This window comes from Scomber japonicus, chromosome 2 (assembly GCF_027409825.1).
Source record: "Scomber japonicus isolate fScoJap1 chromosome 2, fScoJap1.pri, whole genome shotgun sequence".
Classification (NCBI taxonomy): domain Eukaryota; kingdom Metazoa; phylum Chordata; class Actinopteri; order Scombriformes; family Scombridae; genus Scomber; species Scomber japonicus.
In genome coordinates, this window is record NC_070579.1 from 5592969 (window position 1) to 5617781 (window position 24813).

General features: G+C 40.4%; 1 protein-coding gene across 1 annotated transcript; it reads left to right on the forward strand.

The window, feature by feature from the left end:
• The first annotated feature begins 1397 nt into the window (after positions 1 to 1397).
• Positions 1398 to 16541, forward strand: socs7 (suppressor of cytokine signaling 7). Its single transcript, XM_053333354.1, has 9 exons — positions 1398 to 2932; positions 4205 to 4281; positions 6827 to 6931; positions 9276 to 9410; positions 9550 to 9695; positions 9867 to 10035; positions 14778 to 14906; positions 16029 to 16164; positions 16421 to 16541. The coding sequence occupies exons 1-9, from the start codon at positions 1398 to 1400 to the stop codon at positions 16539 to 16541; spliced, it is 2553 nt and encodes an 850-aa protein (XP_053189329.1).
• The last annotated feature ends 8272 nt before the right edge of the window (positions 16542 to 24813 follow it).

Here is a 24813-nt window from a genome sequence, read left to right on the forward strand (position 1 = left end):
CAAACTAAACATAATGAGGTTTTAGCAAGAAAGAAAAAATGAGAAGAAAACTAGAATAAAATACCAGATCATGTTAGAACAAAATAGTCCCCAGCACTGAACCTCCAAATTGTAATTACAACTGGGGAAACTGTGATTTTCTGAAAGCTCTGATATGTATTATTCAACCTGGCACCTAATAATACTATAGTGCCTGAAACATGGACGCCTCATGTCAGCTAATGTCAGTAATTAAACCCAAAGTGAATGGCATTTTGACACTGATGATGCGTCTCCATGCACCTCCTCATGGAAACTAATGACAGTGCTTTGTATTCTGTATTGGCGGCTCTGTGCTGCCCCCTGCTGGTCAACTCAAAATATTCACCCACCCTTTATATTCTGTGCTGTGATTTGATTTTAATGTCATAATGAAAAACAATTCATTTTATAAGACACAAAAAAAAAGCTACATAATTGTCCTTTTAACGTCTGACAAATACCATATTCATAAACAATGAACTACATATAACCATGTGTATTGTATTTTACTTAATTTCTTTGTTTTTTTGTTTTTATTTAGGGTTTTTATATCTTCCACATAACTGATCCTCCTGTGTAAAATCGTTGGAGTGACCCTTTAATATTATGCAGTGTCACAACTGACCCCACACAGGCATTAACAATAACTAACACTGCAAGTTTGATGAAAAACATTGACTTTACACCAAATACATAATCAATTTTATGTATTTTTTTTTGTATTTTATAGGGTTTTTTGCACATAATAAAAATATGTGTAGATTAGGATGAAAAATGGTTGTAATATAGCTGATAAAAAACAAGATTAACCAATTATATACGACTGATTTATGAATGAAAAATATAAAGAGGACAGCAATGTTTTTCTTTAAGGATTTTTTTAAAACTTTAATTCTTTATAAGGAATGAAAACAGGACTGAATCAGGTATCCCTATGATATTAAAATGCCACAGACTAATTTATAGCTCTCATCATCGGTGCTCATAAAGTGGTATTATGGGCTGAGCGGAGGAGGGGCGGGTGGGGCCTGGCTGGGAACACAGAGGCAGACTGTGGTCACTGACCGGAGACTCTGGGGCTTTTATTCTACTGAAATCAGACTGCATGTGTGACCCAGGGGTCCGCCTGCTGCCGGGAGCAAACTGCACTCATTCTCCAGTTTTTTTGACAGATGGATGCTGTCTTGTCGTAGAGGAGGAGGATGAAAAAAAACGCCTGGTATATTTTTTGGCATTTTCTCTCATAGCCTATTTATGGGAGGCAGCGGCTGCTTGGCCCTTTCTTTATTATAGGAAAACAGATCTCCGCGGTTAGCTATGTGAAGAAAGAGCAGATCGCCGAAATATTTCTCATTTCGCGATCCTGAGGAATAATTATGAACAACGCGCAAGATATGTCGCCCGATTTCGTGTTGATGCGCCTGGTTTCAGCGGCCGAGGATGACCGCTTGGACGCAGAAAACAGGAATCTGCCGCCGGGAGGAGTGGTGGCAGGGCTGGGGAAGGAGGTCCTGGCTCACAGCGGCGTCAAAGCGGGGTTGGATATCAGCCGAGATCCGACGGCGGGCCTCGAGCATCCCAGCAGCCGCCTGAACAAAGCCCAGGCGAGCAGCGAGGGCACGACTGCACCTGACACCGGGGTGACGGAGAGCCGAGCCCCGCTGTCCGTGCCTCCTCCGCCGCAGAGCCCCATGGAGGCCCAGGGCTTTGACTTCGCTCCCAGCCCCGGCCTACGGCCTCAGCTGCTGGTGTTCTCCAATATAATGCGGAATGCAGAGGGGATTTTAGAATTAGATCATCTGAATCAGCCGAGGGATGCTCTGGGTTTGGAGCAGAGCCCAGGGTCTGGCTGCTCCGGCCCGGCTGTCAATAACAACAACAACCTGAGTCCAGGAGACGTGCAGCAGCAGCAGAACCTGCTGGATCGGGCATGGGGAGCACATACACCGGTCACAGTATCCGCGGATATACAAGGAGCTGCGGAGCTGTGTCGCCGACATCGACTCATCACCACCCCACCCGAGTGGCCCTTATTGTCGGAGGGATCCAACCCTCTCACCGTGATTGACTCTAAATGGGGATGCGCCACCAGGGACAGGGAGGGAGCCGTGTTTGAACTGGCCAGGCGGTTCGGGGAGCTTGGGGTCGGTGCGGTACCTAAGATTCTGTTTAAAGCTGGTGAGCTCCCGCAGTGTTCGTGTCAGGGAGCACACGGGCCGGGAGGAGGGGGAGTGGAGCCCGGGGATGACCCGACAGAGACCAGCGATGCTTTGTTGGTACTGGAAGGGCTCGGGAGCGACGATGTTGCGGGTCTGGGCATGAACGAGTGCCCGGAGGATGAAACGGATGATGAGAACGGGCGACGCGAGTTTTTGCTCAATAGGAAAAGGGAAATAGTTAAGAAAATGTCCGGGGCTTTCTCCATCAGCAGTTTCCAAGCGGAGCTGAGGAGGCAGGTGGAGGAGATGGCCCCGGCGGCGACACAGGCGGAGGCAGGCGTGCAGGTGTGCAGCCTTCATGGGAACTTATCCAGCCGGCAGGTAAGCTCTGGGGAATCAGAGGTGGCCACCCAGGTATCTTCCACGTCGCCGTCACCTACACCGGTACAGAATTCACCTTGGACCACAAGCCCGAACCCGAGCCAGGTGTCGACACCGAGGAGGCGGCCGGAGAGGTGTGCCAGCGCGCCCCGGACTCCGACTGGCCGGGTGGCAGGAGCAGAAAAGACGCTCAAAGTTCCAGGGAAGTCCAAAAAGGGCTCGTTAAAGATCCGTCTGAGTAAACTATTCCGGACTAAAAGCTGCAGCGGCTCCAATCACCTCCTGGACAAGAGGCCCTCAGTGACCTACTCAGTATCTTCTGCCGGGAGTCTGGTGGACATGGCCGCCGGTGCTGAGCAGGATGCGGACAGGTGAGCAGACCCACATGACCCCCTTTAACAGTCCGAGATCAGCCTCAAAATGTACTATTCCTCTTTCTCATTGTCAGTGAGAAGAGATAAAGTCATGCTGTATATATGAGATACTTCATGCAGCATTCAGAGCCAAGATATGAAGTGTTTTAATATTTACTTCAATGAGTAAAACCAATCACCTTAGAGATGTAGAAAATGTGAGAGGTAAAATATTTCTCTTTACTGGGCAGAAAGGGTTTTCCTTACACAAAACTGCCCCAAAATTGGAGTCAGACACAGGGTGAGGAGATGTGAATTAAGCCAAAGTCCTTACAAAAAGGTTTAAATAGCCTACATATATAGGTCAGGAAGTTTAGGGACTAAAAACAGAAATAGTGCAGCTTATAAAAAGTGAAGTGAAGGGCAGTGAAGTCATTCAGGGCTGCAACTAACAGCATTCTCATTCTCATTTAATCTGCCTATTATTTCCTTGATTAAGTGTTTTCTCTATAAAAAAGAAGATGTATGATTTTCCAGACTCAATTTTTACCTCTTTAAATGTTTTCTTTTGTCCGATCAACTGTCCAAAAACCCCAAATATCCAGTTTATGATCACATTAGACAAAGAAAAGCATTAAATCATCACATTTGAAAGGCTAAAATAAGTACATCTTGGTATATACTTAAAAAATGACTAAACTTAGTATTTGAGGATCAGAATAGTTGCCAACTAATCGATTCAAAGCATGTTTTGACTCCATTCAACAGATGGAAACTCACACCTCTTCTTCTATTCTTTTTTAAGCTTGACACTCATTGTTTCCTAATTGCTTGGATTAGATCTAACTCCTCCAACCGGCAGTTTTTATTGGCCGCCCTCTCAGCACATCCAGATGACTTTTTTTTTTTGGGTGCTGCATGTTATATTAAGATGTGAAGGATCTTTTAAAACCTTTGTGGCTCGTCACCCTCGATTCCTGCTCCCTCCTGCTTAGTCATTATTCACAGCGGTGCCCTGAAAAGCAAGGCTATGATTAAAAAACACCACATAGCTTCAGAAGTCTTCACTGCCGGAGCGGAGAGCATCAAACAGAAAAAGTTATAAAAAAAATGAGAAAGCTGCAGGACCCAAAACTGCACCCATAACATGAAAAGCTAATGTGAATCTTTGCAGTTACTAACACTTCTTCACTTTCTCTGCACTTAACTCACCTTTTTTGCATCTTTCTCCTTCTTCTCTTTCTTCTTCTTCTTCTTCTTCTTATCTTGGTGTCTGTCCTGCAGCCACAGCCAGCCCAGAATGACCAGGGCCCACAGTGCCTTCTCCCCCGCCTCCTCGCTCTCTGCCTCGCTCTCTGCTTTCACCGGTAAGGGCCGCTTACTGCTTTGGCTGCTTTGGCTGTAACTCTTGACACTTTATTTAGACAACAAAACACTAAAACTCTTCACCAAAACCAATAACAGCAGCTTGATTATCTTGGACTACGGTCATAAACATTGTATATATACTTTTATACATTTGTCTGGTATCATAAAGGGTGAATGCATTTATATTGTGCTTTTATAGTCTCATCTACGACTCTAAGTGCTTTATAATACATGCAAACATTCACATACACATTCATTACCTTGAGATAACTTTTGTTGTGATTTGGCTCCATATTTATATAAGTAAAGTTGAATTGAATTTAAATAAATTGAATTCATACACTGATGGCAGATGCAAGGTCCCAACATGCTAATAAGGAACAATACACCACTTTCTATCTAAAGTGCTCCACAATGTTTCTATGTTCATCTATTCAAACACAATGGGAGCAATTAGGGGTTCAGTATCTCGCCCGAGGACACTAAGACATGCTAACTGGAGGAACTGGTTAGTGCAGAGATGTCCAAACTACTCCATAAAGGCCAGTGTGGCTGCAGGTTTACATTCCAACCAACTATTACTGGGATTCGGTATACCTTTACGATATCGACCGAAATAAATCGATACCAAGTAGTATCGAAACATCTCCCGTCAAACAATACCTGCAATCGATCTTTTTGCACCCAGATCTAGAAAATATGACTATTTGTATGGACTATCTCACAGCCAATCAACTCAAGCGTTCTTGGATGTAATCTGGCATGTGATTGGTCCACTGCCACAGCAGCTACGACCCGTCTGTGGTGGTGAAGTCGTGGTGAATTTGAGTTAGCAAGCTTAGCAGTTCAGCAGCCAAGATGCCTCCTAAATGCTCTAAAGTGAGTCTACACTTACACGCCTGTTACATCGGCCAAAAATGTGTGATGGGTATCGAATGAAGGACTCAGTTGGTATCAGTATCACTTTGAGATTACTTGGATTGTTACTGGTATTGTAAGTTTTAAAATGATGCCCAGCCCTACAACCAGGCAGTAGCACACCAGGCTTGACTCATTTGATGAACTGATCTCAGTCTTCAGACAGTTGGTTGGTCAAATCATGTGTGCTCTTGGTCAGTTGGAACAAAAACCTGCAGGCACACGGCCCTTTCATGGAAGAGTTCGGACTATGCCTGGTTTAGTGGATGAGCAGTCACCCATAAACTGAAAATGTGTCAACGCTATAGTGGAGGAAAGAAACACAGTACATTTACCCAAACCTCAAGTATTCCCATTTTATGCCACTTTCATCTACTCTACTACATTTCAAAGGGAAATATTATTATTTAAAACCATTTTGCACAATGACAGCAAGGAATACTGTCATTGTAGAGGCATTGGATATACACACAAGACTTTTTAGCTGCTGAATTAATTGTTGGTTTGGACTATGCCTGGTTTAGTGGATGAGCAGTCACCCATAAGCTGAAAATGTGAGAACACTATTGTGGTGGAAAGAAATCTTGAGATCTTGAGTATTCCCACTTTTCTACTCTGCTACATTTCAGAGGGAAATATTGTGCTTTTTTTAACATTATGGACAATGACTGAGGTCTACAGCACAGAGGAATACGATATATCAGGTTTTAGATACACACACACACAAGACTTGTTAGTAGATTCATTAATTGTTGGTTTGAGATTTGCTGACAATGAGAAAAAGCCATACATGTAAAAAAATACTACTCATTACAACCTTTAAAACAACTGTTCCCATTCAGACTCTGAAACTGGTGCATACATGATTTAGCACACACAGCAGCAAAGGCCTCTGGGTAAGAAGCGTGAGCAGGTCTGTAGCTCAGCTGGCAAAAAAAAAAAAAGTACTGACATTGTAAAAAAAATCATCCCACAACACCTCCACAGGGCTCACATGTACATTCAGCTTTCCCACATCGCTCTTAGGGTCTCCGTTTTGCTTATTTTTTACTTCTCAAATATGAAGTTGTTTGTTTGTTTTTTCATTTTAATGAACATAGAGCTAACCCACCAGTTAGACCGACACATTAAAGCTACACTAGGCTAACACTAGAGAGAGAGAGGCGGTGTTTGAAATGTTATATGGAACCCAAGAAGTCCTGCATGTGTGTTCAATGCTTCACAACGAAAGAGGAAAAGCTAAAGAGATGATAAAGAGGACTAGATCTAATCTGGGTCTGAGTCCAGCAGTCTCCTCTTTCCTCTGCTGTTTAGGAGATGGTGTAGGGTGGGTGGGGTGGGGGGTGGGGGGGGGTTCGGCTCTTTCCGACCCCCAAACTGCAGAATTTCTCTTTGGTAAACAATGAGTCTGCAGCATCTCTATTAGCGGTGGATGGGATGTTCCTTCTTTTATTGCAGTGATTTAGGCTGATTAGCTGGGTGTAATTTCCCATAAACATCCTGCCTGCCTGGTGCAGCTTTAATGGCACTCTGCAGCACAGACAAAACAACACGCAAACCATCTCTCTCTCTTTCTTTCTTCCTTTCTTTCTTTCTTCATTCGTCTCTTTTCTCTTCTGGCTTCAGGTGAGACTGTTTCTCTGATGGACGTGGATATTTCACGGCGAGGGGCGAACACGCCACACCCTCCCACGCCTCCCCCGCCTCCACGTCGAAGTCTCAGTCTGTTAGGTACTTTTCTCTCCTTCCTGTGTTTCTCTTCCACTTTAAACTCTTTATCTTCTGGTTTTCCAATGAGGATACACACCCAACTTTCTTCTTCTTCTTCTTCTTCTTCTTCTATTAATGCCGAGCCTTTCCTCTACTCAGCCTACTTGTTAGACTGATTCGTTAACAAGAAACATCTGTAACAAACCTCCAAAGGACCAATGGAAATTCACAATAGTAGCACTTTAGTACATAAAAAATTCAACTCATAGTTTCTCCATCAAGCTTCACAAAAACATGTCAATGAAAAATCTTCATTTAAAAGGTGCATTGCAAGAAAATCTATATGCAGAAAGCTTCTCCTTGGAGTAACTGTATCCAATTTCTCCATGTCTGAGTATATTAACCAACCCTAAATGACATTATGTTTCAATCTATACATACAGTATATATACAAGTACTGTAGATGCTGGGCTTTAGGATGCATCTCTACTAAAGCTGCAACGATTAGTCGATTAATTGAGCGACAGAAAATGAATCGCCAAGTGTGACTTTAAGCCAAACTGTCTTTCTTTTCTAAAAATCTAGTCTTCAGTCAGTCGCTTGGAGCTTTACTGTAACCTTTTCGAGTTCAGATGAAAAAGGACGCTCTGGCAGTTTCCTGTAATATTTCTGTCTCAGTCAAATTCTTTGCTTATCGGTTTTGTTTGTGTCATACATCTCTGGAAACTCTGACACAAGACGAGGTTTTGTAATCTGCTCTAATCTGATTGGGGGAGCTTTGAAAGGTCAGCTGCAAACTACAGATTGAATTTAAAAATCTTAGTGCAATGACTCAATCGATGCCAAAAGGAAAACACTTCTTAAGTCTCCACACGGGGAAAACAATCTGTACTGGAGGGAAAAAAACAACTTTTTATTTTTAGGGACATATTTAATAGTAATAATCATCATTTTATCTGTATAGGACTATTTAAGGAGCTTCAGAGAGCAAATATAAACCCAAAGATTATAATAAAGGAAACCTAGGATGACAGATTAAAAACACTAAAGCAACATATGGGGAAAATTTGTTCTGTCAGTTGACTTATTTGTCACCAAAACAGCCAATCAGAGATCTCCAATATAGGGCAGCTCACACTCACTCATGCATGAACATCTCACAAGAAATAAACTGTAATTGATGTGAAATTAAAAAAAAAAAAAAGTTATATTATGTATGAAGGCATTTTATATATTTCATGAGCATTCTCTGACCTTTAAGATAAGTTGTTGTTGGTTTTTTTTGCTCCAAGCCGCTGTTATTTTCTGACCCACATATGGAGCACTGTGTCCGTGTTTGTACATCACGCAGAAGACCAAAGCTAACAATGTCTCAACCCTTATTTTAAACATAATAAACTGACGATGTAAATCTTTAAAAACAGCTCCAAAACATATAGAGTTGGACGTTGTAGTATTTAATAAACAAAGACAGAGGAGGAGGAGGAGGATATAGTGTTTCGGTTGGGGACTATTTTCAGTAGCGGATTAATCTACATTTGGTGCTCTAGTGAGTATATCTTACAGCAAGATTGTGTGTGTGTCTGCCCCTTAAGAGAAAAGTGTTAGTCGCCCATAAACAACCTATAGATACATTTGATTGACAGATGCGGTTTAGCAGCTGTAGCAATTCTGACCCGAAGCAGTCATGCAGTTCAGATGATGTATATATAAGTGGACAATAGAGCTGGGTGATGTGGACAAGTTAAACATCACAATATATTTGACCTAATACCTCAATATCAATATTGTAGGGATGACTACTGGTGTCTTCACAAAATATTTACCCAATGAGATTTTTGATGAATAATCTTCAGTAGTAATGTGGATGTAATAACTGGGTAAAGGCAAATAATGTTAAGTAGAGAAACTTACTGTAATTCAGCCTTAAAAACCAGGAAAAACAACATTTATGTCATATCACGATGTTATGATATCCAGACTCTATATCGATATCAGTTTTGGTGCCTTCAGCTTGTTTTTCTATGATTTTTATTCCTAATTTCATATATTTTGTGATTTTTTTTATCAGTCAAATTTAGCTGCGTGGTTAATAACACATTAATCTGTGATGTGAAAAACTCAGAACACTTAATTGTTGCTTTAAACAGACTTAAATGTGGTGGACGGACGCTTTCTGTCAGATAGTGTTGAGAAATCCTCTATCCTTCCTTCTATCTTCCTTTTCCTCTTTCCTTACTTTTTTGGCACTTTCTTTTTTCCTCTCCCACTCTCCCTCCTTCTTTTGAACCCTTACCCCTGTACACCCTTGTTCCCTTGTTCCCTTCCTCCCTTCCTCCCTTCCTCTCTCCTGTCCTTCTTCCAGATGACATAGCCGGGCCTCAGCCTGGGCCTTTCCTAGTGAGTGTTATGGGAGCCTCCCTGCAGTCCCTCCCCCTGCCTCTCCCCCCTCCTCCTCCTCCTTCCCACGCCACCATGCAGCACAGTCTCAGCCTCAATGGTAAGACGTGTCAGTGGGGGCTGATGGGATCATCTCCTCTGTGCTCTTATGGAGCATTATATATATATATATATAAGAAAGTGACATATTGATGTTAAAAATGTTTCATCTACCTCTCCTGATACTCTCCCTGATTTAGATGCTTTCCTTCGAGCCCTTCCACATTCAAACCCATCGCCGGCTGATGCTCCACCCACTGCGAGACAGGCTCCGCCCCCCATGCTGTGTGCCCTGCGGCGGTCTGAAGCCAGTAACTTCACTGCCAGTCTAAGAGAACTGGAGAAGGTAAGACCGATTGCAAGGAATTGGGATTCAATGTGAAGGTGACAACATGAAATTGCTTGTTTTGGCCAGGTGTAGCTCCTTCACCTGTTTTTTCAGTAGGACAAAGGAATCAGACAGCAGAAGTGGCTCTTGTGGGATTTCTAAGTGTGTTATTTGTCTCTCTTGTTGCAGTGCGGCTGGTACTGGGGGCCAATGAACTGGGAGGACGCAGAGATGAAGCTGAAGGGGAAACCGGACGGATCTTTTCTGGTTCGAGACAGCTCAGACCCCCGATACATCCTGAGCCTCAGCTTCAGATCACAGGGAGTGACACACCACACACGCATGGAGCACTACCGCGGTGAGACACACACTCAATATGAAAGTCTATGAAAACTCTCCTAGTTAAATCATCAATCCAAAATATGAAGTTAGAAAATAGGGGTAGCCGGAGTGTTCTGGGTTCGAACCCTTCTGTATGGAGTTTACATGTTCTCCCCAAGTGGGTTTTCTCCAGGTACTCCAGTTTCCTCCCACATACCAAAAACATGTACTGTAGATTATGTTAATTGGGGACTTGAGTGAAAAGTTATCTCTCTCTGTACAATATGTTACCTTTGTGATTGACTGGTGATCCCAACTCTCCCCAAATGTCAGCTGAGATTGACAATTTGGCAAGAAAAACTGCAGATTAAATCATTAACTTGTTAATTTTGGGGTCAGTTGTGGAAGAATTTAGCAAATATGAATTTACTACGCTTAACCACACTGGCTTCTTCTCCATAGCAACAGCATCAGAGGCTCATGGGTAATACAGTATTTAGAGCCTTCTGCCAAAATTGAAGGACAAAACATTACATTATTTGTCAAATACAGACTATGACAAACTACTAACCTTTGGCTTCTAAGTGTGAATGTGGAATGAAGTGCAGTGAATAAACAAAAACACATCCGTGCAGATTCAGTAAAGTCTCAGAACAATACTGAAGCATGAATAACCCGCATAACAACACATGCACATTTGCCAACGCCCCACATGTGTGACAAACATAACAGGGTGACTCATGAAAGATACATGTGCACACACAGATGTACACACACAGGGCTCTCCATTAATGAGTCAACATTTTAAAGCTATGGAGTCATGCCTGGAAAACACATTCATTATTCAGACGCGCAGCCCCGAGTGACACAACACGTTCACATCACGTTTGCATGAACGCATCGTGACCTGACATGAATCGAGGGCAGAAAGAGTCCTAGATAAATATTTAATAAAGAATAAATAAAATAAAGGAAACAAAATTTAAAGCGTAGACTATATATGATGCAAATAACACGTACTAAGAGATGATGGTGGTGGTGATTGTCCGATTTTAATTCTTCTTGCTTTGAGCTCTGCATTTGACGCTGTGGATCACTCTAAACGTGGGTTGGTATCAGGGAAGCTCCTTTAGATTGGTTTAACCTCTTAAAACACGCTGTTCCGTTTATGGGACGGGACGGATGTTAGGAGGGAGCCACACGTACTTCTGAATGTTTTAAACACCAACCCTTAAACATATATACTCATGCCGTACATTGTTGGAAAGCTTAGATTGTCCTGATTCATTCAAGACCACTCACGAATTATATGGTTGCTCACAGCCGTAATAGTATTAGCGTTTAGCTCGGCTAGCCACTCAGCTAAAGTAAGCTAACAGCTATAATGCTACATACCTTCAAAGTCTTCCCTTTATCCACAACGATCATCTTATGACTCAGGACTTTCTGTACAGCTCGCCAAATATCCATTCTTGTGAAATATGAAATCCGTTTCTATAAAACCGAAATACTTTCCTCAATATGTCAACATGTATTTAGTCCAACACGTAACGGAATAACACAAATAACAAACTATACACGGTCCGTTTACGTCATTTCCTGACCTGCGCGTCCATCTCAGAGTACACGTGACTAGATGTTTACAACTGTGAGCCTCTTCTGCACGACATGGCTTTGATTGACAGCTGTTCCAGCCTATGGAAATATTCGGTGAAATGAAGTTGATAACCTTTTAGCCAATAGTCTGAGGTTTCCAACGGTGTATGACACTAAGCTATTTGGTTTGGCTGTCCATAAACAAACTCCAAGCGTAACCGGCGTGCGCCCGGTGCGTAAAAGAGTTGAACCATATATCATTACGCACTCGGCATTTTGGTACACGGTTGGTTCTTCTTCGACTTGACATATGACTTATACCAAAATAGATAAATAGATAGATAGATAGTCAGTCAGTCAGTTAGATAGGTAGATAGATGGATAGATAGATAGATAGATAGATAGATAGATAGATAGATAGATAGATAGATAGATAGATAGATATGGCCAAACAATAAAAAATATCGTTATATATAATAATATAATATTTAATAACAATAACAATAATAATAATAATAATAATAATATGGCGTCAGCTTTCATTAGAGACCAAGATTTTGATTGAAGGCAAAGGGGATGTGAAGTTATAGGTGTTTGATTGTAGTTATACAGCTTTGGTAACCAAGTGTCCATTTGGAGTCTCCAAAAAGGACCTGAGGAAAACGCATGGACATACCTGTTGAAAAATAACTCTGAAAAATTCATCTTTTGGTCTTTTGACTCCAAATTTGGACTGCATGAAGCCAAGACCTGTGGCTGTGGCCTCATTGTGTCTATATCCTGCTGAGAGGTCCCTGAATGTCTGTACACATCATTGTAAAGACAAACCTATGGGCGAGTAAACAACCCCATCATTGTAACCTCTGCCACTCTTTGTCAGTAAGTCACAGAATCACACAGACACTTTTACAAGAATCCTGAGAGTGTTCCCTTTCCAATGATACCAGACACATCTCTGAGTCTCAAACTATGTGGGATCTGTGCTGCTCACAACTTGGGCATGTCGTTTAGGCTAACAACATAAAAAACACTGGCATGTGTTAAGTGGTTAAATCTTATTTATCAAACAGAACTTTCTCAGTAGTGATGAGAAATACCTGCTTTTCTGTGGCCCGTCTGACCTGTGGTGTTCCTCAAGGCTCTATCCTCGGCCCCTTGTTGTTCTGTATATGCTGCCACTAGGGCTTGGTATCGGTACTCGATTTCTTTCGGCCAAAATAAATTGATACCAAGTAGGATCGAAATGCCTCCCGTCAAATGATACCTGCAATTGATCCTATTTGTGCCAGTTTTAAGGGTACTTGGATTGGTACTGTTATTAATTTTTTTAAATGATACCCACCCCTAGCTGCCACAAGGATAAAAACACCAATGTAGTAGAACTTTTATGCAGATGACACACACATTTATATCCCTATTAAAAACCAGTGAAGAAGGCAATTTTCATAATCTTTTATCTTGTCTGGCAGAAATAAAATGCTGGATGCCAAAACATTTCCACCTAATTGAAAACAAATCAGAAATAATTCTCTTCAGTCCCCCAGAAGTCCATCCCTATTTTACAGGAACATCTTGGATCAATCCTGCAGCCAGAAACCTTTCAGTTGAAAAACAAATTACAAACCCTGTTTAATGTTCATGTTTTCATCAGTTAAGGAGCATCTCAAAAATTAGGTATTTTCTCTCTCAGCCTGATCTCAAGAAGGTCATTGACACTGATGCTTTTATTTCATCTTGGCTAGTTTACTCTAATTTATTGCATTCAGGGTTAAGCCAAAAAATGATCTCATACCTGCAGCTGGTACGAAACGCAGCTGTTCAGTTTTTATAAAAATATTCAGAGACAAGATCACATCAGCCCTGTTTTAGCCTCTCTTCACTGTACAAGTTTTGGAATTAATTTTAATATTTGCCTGAGCACATGGTTCAGCTCTCAGCTTCATTGCTGCTCCGCTGTGAGCCAGAGCGCAGCCTCAGCTCCTCTGGCAGGACTCTGTTGGCTGTTCGTAAGTCCTGGCTCAAGACCAAGTATTCGTCACTAAGGGACCATCAGCTCTGGAAGTCCCTGCTTGAGAATCTGACATCTTTTAAATCACTTCTCAAAACATATCTTTAAAAAACAACAACAACCCATGTATTAATTCTAGCACACCATTTTTATTTCCAACATGTCTTACCTGATTTTTACTTGCCTCAGTCCTGAAATGTTTTAATCCTGGTTCAACACTCCGTAACTGTGTTGGAAAGTGTGATGGTGATATCTGTTGGTGGGTCTACAACCTTGGTTCAGAGTGAAATAACTCAACAACTATTTAATGAATTGCTGTGAAAATTGCTGATGATTGCTGATGAATTGTTATAGATTTGGTGATTCCTTGATTTTGCATCTAGTACCGTCATTTTGTTGAATCTTTGGTTTTTGAGTAGATATCCAATCAGCCTCAGTTGTACTTTGTGTTTAGTGCTAACTATCAAGTATTATCATGATAGCACACTAAACTAAAATGGTAAACACTGTACATCATCATCAGCATGTTAGCATTGTTATTTACCATTTAGCTCAAAGCATTGCTGTGCGTTAGTACGGCCTCAGAAGTGACTTAGCTTAGCTTAGCACAAAGACTGGAAATGGGGAAACTGCAGCTGCTGGCCGGGGTTGTTCCTAGGATGTCTATCTAAGAGCACTTTTAAAGCTCACTAAGTAACACATTATGTCTTTTTTGTCTGTACAAAAGCCAAAGTGTAATCTGAAATCTGAGGTTTCACTGGTGTAAGTTTTATTCATAACAACAATATGCAGCACAAGGTCATCATTAAAAATGCATTGTTCTCCCAGAAGTAAGAATTTTCCAGGAAGTTAAAGTCAGGACTTGATGTTTTAACAGGATGGTGTAAATAACTAATCAGTAGTTCCTTTTTTGGTCTACGTTTGCACACCATCCCTTTAGCATTGTCCAGGTAGATCTGCTTTCATTACTCAGCCAATCAGAATTAATCAGGTCATGTATGTGAGAGCAGAGCTGAAACAGCAGGTGTAAACGCTGCAGGAGACAAGTAACTTGTGCCAGATATTCATGTTTATTGTAATTACATAAAAGTTTAAAGATTCATGTGGGAATGATTTATAGATGATAATACGCTACATGTGTAACATAAAGAAAAAATGTTTCTCTCCACCTCCAGGGACGTTCAGCTTATGGTGTCACCCGAAGTTTGAGGACCGCTGCCATTCGGTGGTGGAGTTTATTGAACGAGCCATCATGCATTCGAAGAACGGCAAATTCCTCTACTTCCTCCGCTCCAGAGTTCCAGGTAAAATATAGGTCATATATCTGCACGCAGCCAGAGCCGATCAAAAATGGATGTGAGCTGCCACTTAGTGAGAAGTGCCTGAGAGACGGAGGAGAGGACGAGTATATCTGAGTGCCTGTAGGTCTGCATTCAAACTGCATGATTTATGATTGTGAGAATGCATCGATAGCATATGTGCATTTTGTCTATAAAGGATAGCTTTACAATTTTCCTAGTCTGTATTAACAACAACAGCCACACACACACACAGTTCCATGCATATATCACATTATGCTGTATAATATAATGCATGTATTGTGTAATATGTTATGTGCAAATATGCAAACATAATACGTGCTTACAGCAAAGTCACACACACACAAAAACACACAAACACATACAAAAATGCCTACAGAAATATATGCATCCATATGCTGGTCATTGAACACCTCAGGCATGTAATAAGGATACACACACACATGCAAGCTGACCACATACCAACATACATATTGTACATGAGTGTAGATAAAACTGCACTCAAGATAATTTAGTCTTCATTTCATCCAGATTGTAATCTTTATTAAATTAACCAAAACATTCAGATTACTAATGGTCAAAGGACTTCGATGCTCTTAGAAATTATGGTAGATTAATGAGTGACTGAGGGCATCTTAAAGGGCAGGTTCACAGTTTTTCAGGTGTCAATATGAACAGATTTTCCTCTCTGTAATAATTTGTCCTAATTATGTTGACAATTTAGAGATCTTCAAATGTGCTTTCAGTGTAAAGTGATGGAGGACAAAATCCACATTTAAGAGTAGATGTGATGCTTCTATTCAGCTTAAGCAGGCTGAGTTAGTCATATCAAGGATATCTTCCACATTTACAGTCTTTTTACCATCAAATTCCCTCTTTGTGTTTCCATGTTGAGCTGTGGTGGAAGTACAGTAACAAAAAGAGGGACTAGTCCTTACATAAACCTCACACAGCCCCAAAGCCATTGGTTCATCTTCAGTAGGAGCCAGTGTGCTCCAATGTGCTTGGGGCTGAGAGTCATGAAGTATTGAGAGACAACTAATGCATTGTAGGTTTTGGTCTTATCTGTTAACTGGAGATAATAATATGTTGTGTGTGTGTTTTCAGGGCTTCCTCCCACCCCGGTTCAGCTGCTGTATCCTGTATCTCGCTTCAGCAATGTGAAGTCACTGCAGCACCTCTGTCGCTTCTGCATCCGACAAATAGTCCGCATTGACCACATCCAGGAGCTTCCACTGCCCAGGTACTCAGTCAGATCGTTTAAATACTCACCTGCTGACACATGATACCAGGGAGAGGAGTAATGAAATACAGAGTATGAATCATGATGACTTTGTTGATCCCCTGACCTTTTATCTAGCGCCACCAACAGGACAAACATCTCACTTATCGACTGTAATATCTCCACATTTATTAGATAAATTGTCACAAAATGTGGTACAGACATTCATGATTCTCATGTTGTTAATTTTTCCATATTTGCTCTCACCTCTCTCCAGACCGCTGATCTCCTATCTGAGTAAGTTTTATTACTACGACCCCGAGGAGGAGATGTACCTGTCAATCAAGAGCATCCGGAGGGTGGTGGGAGCAGCGCAAGCGACCGAGTCGCAGACGTAGCAGCAGAGATCTTTTCAGCTCAAGTGAGTTAGTTTCTCATCTGCCTACTTAACCTGTGGGGCTATTAAGACCTGTCAAAAGAGGTTAATTTATTCATGCCAGTTAACTCAGCCTAGTGTTAACACTGGAAATAGCTACCAATACTTTACCTGAAGGCATAAAAATACACCAACCAGCACCTTTAAACCTCTATTTAGCACATTATTTGTTGAAGTTTGTATTGTACAGGGTTGGGTATCATTTAAAAGTTACGACAGGCGTGTGGTGTAGACACACTTTAGAGTGTTTAGGTGGCATCTTGGCTGCTGATCTGCTAAGTGCGCTAACTCAAATTCACCACGACTTCACCACCACAGACAGGTTATAGCTGCTGTGGAAGCTTGCATTGATTGACTGTGAGCAAGTCCATACAAATAGTCATATTTTCTAGCTCTGGGTGCAAAAAGGATTGATTGCAGGTATTGTTTGATGGGAAATGTTTCGATACTACTTGGTATCGATTTATTTCAATACCTTAAAGGTATCGAGTACCGATACTCAGTCTTAGTTCAGACACTGAAAGGGTGAACTCTAACTGGACTCCAAACTGTGTCTCCAGGTTTCTGTATGGAGGACTGATCTCTACTGGTCTGCCAGTCTTCCAGCATCAGCCAGTCAGAGCCCCTGGAAATCTCTGTGTCCAGTTGGACTGGGATGGACCCACCTCTCTGTTGATTTGGACTCATGAAAGGAGGGAAAGTGTTTGCAGGCGGACGGTGGGAAAACTGTCAATGCAGAGGACTCAGCCTCATCTGAAAAGGGACTGCAAAGATGTTCTCACCTGCAAACACATCAGCAGAAACAAAAAGGAGAGCCCGAATTATGAACTTCGCTTTGCAAAATTTCCTGACCCTGACGAACTGGACTTTTAAAAAACACAATGCACTGGTCGATTTGTACAACTGTCGTTTTTGCTGCCGTTTCTTTGTTTCCATTCTGTCAAAATTAGGTTTTTGGATTAAAAGACGCCCTCAGGATAGATATACACACAGAGAGGAAGGGCAACAGAGGGCCCACCGTCGAGCATTTGGACAGTCGAGGTACAAGTGGTTAAAAAACAGAAGCCGCCATGTTGGAGGACTGATAAACTCAAGGTCAGGTGAAATTTACATCATGAAACATCCACTAACCTACAGACTGTTGGTTCATCTGCCTGAGAAGAACAATAATCCACTGTTAAGTTAGGTACAGTGCTAATACTAATGAAAATTACACAACTGACGTGAAATTTGATTAAAACATTTAAATCAATATTTAATTCTTATGATAGAAGTGCTGCTGGAGCATGAGCACCCCAACGTTTGAATGTATTGATGGTGTCTTAACTGCTGATCGATCCATTTGTATCGTGACTCATTATTTGGGCCTTGCTAAAAAACTTTTCATTAGCTGAAAGGTAAATCAAAAACTGAATCAAAGAGGCTGTTTTAATTTAGTCTCACTTCAATAATTCAGTCTGATATTATATTCATGACAGCTGATGTTATATTAGTAAGAGGGGACTAACTTAAAGTTTTCATGTTGATTAAAGAAATACACACATCAAGCACTTTATTAGGAGCAACTGTCCAATGTAACATAATCCAATACAACAGCTTTGCTTTAAATTCTTTTTTTTAGGTTTTAGTGACATTGTTAGTAAATGATAATTCGGCTGTATGTTTATTACTGAAAACTGCTATTTTGCCGCCCTCATGTATGTTAATGGAGTGGACAACAATAATAAACATAAAGTAGAATGATCACTTTTCAATGTTAACAAGAAATTAAAATGTATAAGCTTCGTAAAAAGTAGATTTTATAGCAGAGCTGTTATATTGGATGGCATTAGCTTGCACAGGTGTTCGTAATAAAATGCTTGGTTAGTGTATATAAGCTTTATTTTATCAGGTAATCTCATTTAGGTTAAGCTCATGAAAACTGTGGATTTAAGTGTTATTTCTATTAATTGACTTATGACGACTTGTACGAACCAAGCCCCCAAGAACAGTGCTGGGCAGTGAAGGAACAACTTCCTGGTCCGTCCCATGACAAACACTGGCCATAAAATCTTTTTCCATGAATGTATTATAAGAGCTGGATATAGTACTGAAAAGTGTGCCCAACAAACATGCCAAAAAAAGTTTCTATCTTCCAGGTTTGCTCCCAGATTATGCAGCCCACTGAATATGCACATGTCATGTTTCCCCTGCTGGCTCTGCCCTCAAGATCCCACTCGGCCCACAGACTTTACACTGTCACAGATTTTTAAATAGCTCTTCTCGGCTCAAGGAAAGTTTTACAGATGTAAAACCTGCATGGATTAAAAAAATCATAATAGAACAGTTTTACAGATGTCCCTTTTACAATGGTGGTCAATGGGGGAAATGCTTTTTGAGCTGCAGGGGGATTTTTCTGCTGCAATACCGCAAGTGACCACTGGGGAAAATACAGCTGATTCTACATCCATGTATTTTTCTCACAATCTTCAGAAAAGTAGTGGCTGTAAAATAGCACACATATTTTTCTGTGTCACAAATCCAGTGAAATGACTTGTTTTACTATCAAATTTTGATTCTTTTGGTCCAAAAGCGTTTTGAAGTATAAAAAAGCATGGCAGACATTTTTTGGCTTCATGTGCTGCTGAACAACTTTGAATAGGAGTGATTAGATGCTATCTCTGAACACAGTATCCAGTTCTACTTAATACATCCATGGTACAATCTCATTCACACACTTCCCTACCAGTTTTACAGGCAGTCAGCAGTTTAAGCCCCAGATTTAAAGAAGAATTAGCGTCACGTTCTGTAATTTTCTCGTCACTCCTCTAACATGATGGTTTTTATGCTTTTAAATATTTAATAGAGAAACGCTCTCCATAGGATCTGACCTCTTTTTTAGTGGGAACAATAATAAGTCTTGGTCATTGTTGTGTCCACATGGATCAAACTGAATATTTTTGCTTGCTATTATAAAATTGACTGTTCACATTTCAAACTCAGTTCATAAAACAAATCCTCCTGTTTCTGTTTTAAGTGTCCTATGCATTCCCTTTGACAGTCATTTTTCCTACATTTCCCAAAAATGCCACTCGACTCCTGCTTTCAATCATCGAGCTACGATATATGAATCTAGTGGAGGGGGGGGGGGGGGGGGGGGTGTCATTGATTTCAGCTGCTTCGTACTCAAAGCATTATCTGGATCTGCATTATATTCTGGTTTATATTGAGGCCACTGTTTGGCATTTATTCCTCTTTTATGAAGGATTTCATCACATATAGTTGTCGTTTACATTCGGACAGATATTCAAGTAGGAAAAATACACCAAAGAAAAAAACATCCTCAGAAATTTACAGATGATTTTTTAAAAACAGATTGAAATGGAAGGAAAGCAACTGAAAAAGGGAAACATTACTTCTCTTTAATGTGGAAAAAAAGGTATTTCTGTGGCACTCATTCATCGTCTTTCTGTGATTAATATGTTGTCATTGAAAGGAAAAAGGTTTGATTTAAACTATAAGAGAGAAAACTACTGTTGAGTTACTTTCATCAACCAACTACAATATTTGATCCTTCATCATGCCCTGCCTCACACGTGTGTATATCTGCCGTGACCGATCTTGATCTCTACCTGTCTACCTGTGTTTATTTGTTGAAATGCCCAGGTGTATTTTGCTCATTCTATTTCTCAGTACCCTGAAGCTGAAGCTGGCTACTAGCTCAGCGTTTTCAGTAAAAAAAAAGAAGAAAAAAACAAAAGAGAGAAGAAAATAAACATTGGTGTGTGTGTGGAATCATTTTTTAAAATGTTGGATATTTAAGTGATGCCGTTGATGTTGCAGTTGTTAGAAAAGAAATCTATTTTTTATGTGAAACTTCAGCGGATTTAAATTCATCCTCATTAAATTCAAGCTTCATAGTTATGATATAAAAGTATCCGTTATAATTTTAGTGCAGTTCCACCAAAGAGCAGCTGGTACTTTAGAAATACTGAAGTGATGAATCAAAATCTGAGCAGCTTTTAATTATTTTATTTTCAATTAACTATAAACATGAATCCTTGAAAACCATGTATCTCCAAAATGCTATAACTTTTATTCTACATGTCACATCCACCCATTCATACACCATGGGTGCATCTATTGGGAGCAACTTGGGGTTAAGTATCTTGCCCAAGGACACATCGACATGTGGAGCCAGGTATCGAACTGCCAATCCTTCCAATTGTACACCAGAGTCCTGCTCAGCACCAAACAGCAAACAGACACAGTTAGCTATAGACTAGCTGGTGAACATAGTTGAGCATTTAGCAGCTAAAGAGCCAGATATTTCCCTCAGGAGTTGGTGGAGACCAAAAACAGAGCTAAAAGAAAGTGAATATTGGACTTACATTCAGCAGGTGGACAGAAACACAACTCCAAATGAATGATAACATTGATTAGTAACTGCTGGATGTGGAAATATAGGCAACTGTTTGCTAACAAGTTCAACATATCAACTTAAAAGGTGATAATATATCAGCGTTGTGTTCACTGAGTTTTATAAAGTCCTTCAAAACCTCTAAAATGTCGTGGATAAACTGTCCAGCAAAAATATTCCTGCCATTCCTGCTCCGCCCATAGAGATTGGGATAATGTCATGCACTTTAAAATGGTTTAGCTCAGCTCTGGGAACCTTATTTACATATATGTAACTTTCATAGGCTACCTGAGACAGTTAGCTGTAGACTGGCTGGTGAACATAGTGGAGCATTTAGCAGCTAATGAGCCATATATTTCCCTCAGGAGTTGGTAGAGAGCAAAAACAGAGCTAAAAGAAAGTGAATATTGGACTTACATTCAGCAGGTGGACAGAAACACGACTCCAAATGAATGAAAAGCAACTGTTTGCTGGGAAGTTCAACAAAGCTGTTTTAGAGAGGTGTGGATTAAACTTTATGGTCATTTTGGAGGCTGTACAAACATCCCATCGGCTTTATGGAGCTTTATAGTGAGTTTCAGCTCATTGTTTAGCCCTTCCAGCTGCAACTTTACTGTTTGGGTTCGCTCTCACCGCTCTCATAGTGTTGTTTTTGGGCCGCAGCAGGCAGCTGTTTCAGAGAAAAGCTGTAAAAAGCCACTGTACACTACCTGCTCAGCACCAGACGGCAATGTAGGTTTAACTTGCCAAATAAATTCTCAACACAAGCACCAACTTAATTGTTTTTTTTTCTTTTCCCAAAGCCGCATTATAGACCTTGCGATACACGATAACTGCCATCTCCATGACAACTAAACAGACTTCACCTGCAAAGGAAGGCCACAGAATGTGACTGAAAGCCTCAAAAACAAAGTCAGACCTTGTGTTGAGAATGTTTCAGTCAAGCTGCTCTTTTCAAGGCCGAGAATAAATCTTAGAGTTCAATTTTCAAAGCTTTGTGAAAATGTATTAATTTTTGTGCCAAAGAAGTGGGAGAATTTCCTCAAACCTATAAAGGAAGATTTATTCTAAAAGTTTAACTGAAGAATTCAACATTAACAAATGTGCACACAATGAGTCCTACAGAACAAAACTCTTCTACTACGTTACCATGACTACCAGCCTAAACATCCACAATTGTTGTATTGAAGTGTGTTAAATCAGGTTATTAAGCACAGTATGGGTGCAACCTTTCCTGCAGCACATGATGAATGCAGCGATGGCGTCCATTTCTGTGCATTAACACTATAACAGCTCCTCTCTGCATGGAAAGTGTGTTTTAATTTTTTAATGTCAGCTGCTTTCCCTTTTGAAATGTTTAAGGCTGAAAACTCTCCAGCTTAACGCTTTGGCTCACTCATAAAGCCTGTTAAGTGAAAAAAAAGAAGAAGTGAGATATCTCAGTTAAATTATGCAGCTCTTTCTCTCTCTGAGGCTCTCCACAGAGGTGCTCGGGGGAGAAGGTGATAGACAGTATCTGCATCCTCCACCGCCAACTGCTGCACACTTTAGGTGAAGAGGGAGAAAGTGCTGGAGCTAAAAGCAGGACTCTGGTTTCTATAAGCACTTTTATCCATGCAGCAAGCGATGCAAGGGAGACACAGAGACGACAGGATGTGAATAAGGTCAAGTGCACTCTTTGGGAAAAGCCTATATGAAAAGGGCCGCATGTATTGTGGATGTGAATAGAGTCACGGGGAGCCATCCAATGAGAAAGAGGGACAGCTCATCTTCAGCTCGCAGCGCTGGAGGCCAAGTCAGCGGATGTTGACGACAGATGGGACTGACAGCCACGACTGGAACGTTTTCTCCATGGGCTCGAAGGCCCCTCAGCGGCACAGCCGGGATCATGTCAGCCTTTCTCATTTGGTAACCGACACCAAACCATGAAGACAAGTCCTACTGAGTCAGTGCTCAGATACAAGAGACGAGTATCCAGATGCTGGACTCCCAACCAGGCAAAGCAGACACCAAAAGCTTCAGGTTTACTCCGTATGATTTGGGTCTACATGATTTGATTAATAGGAAATTATGATCCAGTATCTTGTAATTTTGAATCTTGTAGTCCTGCTTCCTGAAAAGTTCACATCAACAGGGTTGGGAAACTTACTTTGGAAATGAAATAGGTAACATATTAGTTACGCTATTTAAAATGTAATAAGTAATGTAACTATTTCAATTACATCTGATTACTTTTTGAATTATTTTTTAAAGTTTCTAACCAATGTTTTCAGCTGTTAGGGTAAGTGTTCCCATTAAGCACAAGTTTGGGTGTTTTTCATGGATACTGACATGATTTTTATGAAGCACGATTTATCTCTCATTTGAAAATGTATTAATTAGTTCATGTAGATTTTTTTTAAACATAGAACTAGTTACTCCCCAATACTGTACATCAATAACAATGAACCAACTGAAAGGGTCATTTTTAATCCACATATTTGCTCCCTTTTTGTTGTTTTGAAGGTGACTCAGACATCACTCAGAGTCCACTGATTTCTTGATTTTAAGCATTTTATTTCCCTTCACAAATGATTCTTACCAGATGAGACAGACAGGTTAATATTAATAAAAGACTGTAACTCAGTGATCAACTGTGTGGCTACAAAACCAAAGAACAGACACTTCATGACAGCTCAGAGCTCTTATATACCAGCTGACACCAGTACTGCCTCAATCAGCTGTTTGTTAAAAGAGGAGTGTCCAACACTGAACATTACAAGAACAATTCATCTCTAATAATCTATAATAGATCTATTTCAATTCCCCATATTTCATTATATTATATATAAGAAAAAAATCACAATCATAATTTCAGTCCCAGCACCAATGACATTAAAACACCAAAAGATGCCGTTATCTATAATGAGTGCTTCCACCTTCTCTACATTTTTCTGATAATGCTTCTGCACATTCATTTAAATTATTTTTGAATGCAGGACTTTTGTGTTTTATGGAGTAATTTAAATATTGAACCAAGAATAAGTCACAATGTCACAAATCCTGCTCGTTCAGAATTTTAATGGGGAAAAATGTCTTGTTTCAGCATTTTTCTAGTGTCAAAATCTGCACAGTGACGTCCAAACATTCAGCTGTAGGAACAAGGAGACAAAGACATTTTTGAGTGGAGAGGGACTTTAAGTAAATGCTTCGAATAGTTCTTTGACCACTGCCAAATACTATAGGTCAAGATAAACTGCCAGAGCCTATTGTGCAGATTGTATTGAGTACAATAGGTCTAAATAGACAACAGCTTGCATACCATACATACTTGAACCAGGTGACTGGTGTGAAATGGAGCCTTATAAGAACAACAAGATGAATCAGACAAAGAAGTATGTTCATAACAACAGCTTTAAAATACATGTATAATCCACTGGTGGAAGAAGGACTCATTTATTTTTTGTAAAAGTATCAGTATAACAATGTATAAATACTCCATCCAACAACAATAAAAGTAGCTTACATAAGTATTATGAGCTTGATGTAGTATGCAGTATTAAAGTAAAAGTACTGCAGTATTATGAGTGATGTAGTATGCAGTATTACTGTAAAAGTAGTGATATATTATTATATATGACATCATTAGATTATTAATAGTGAAGCATCAGTGTTAGAGCAGCATGTTACTGTTATAGCTGCTGGAGGTGGAGCTAGTTTATACTACTTTATATACAGTTAGCTAGTTTACACTACTTTATATACAGTTAGCTAGTTTACACTACTTTATATACAGTTAGCTAGTTTACACTACTTTATATACAGTTAGCTAGTTTACACTACTTTATATACAGTT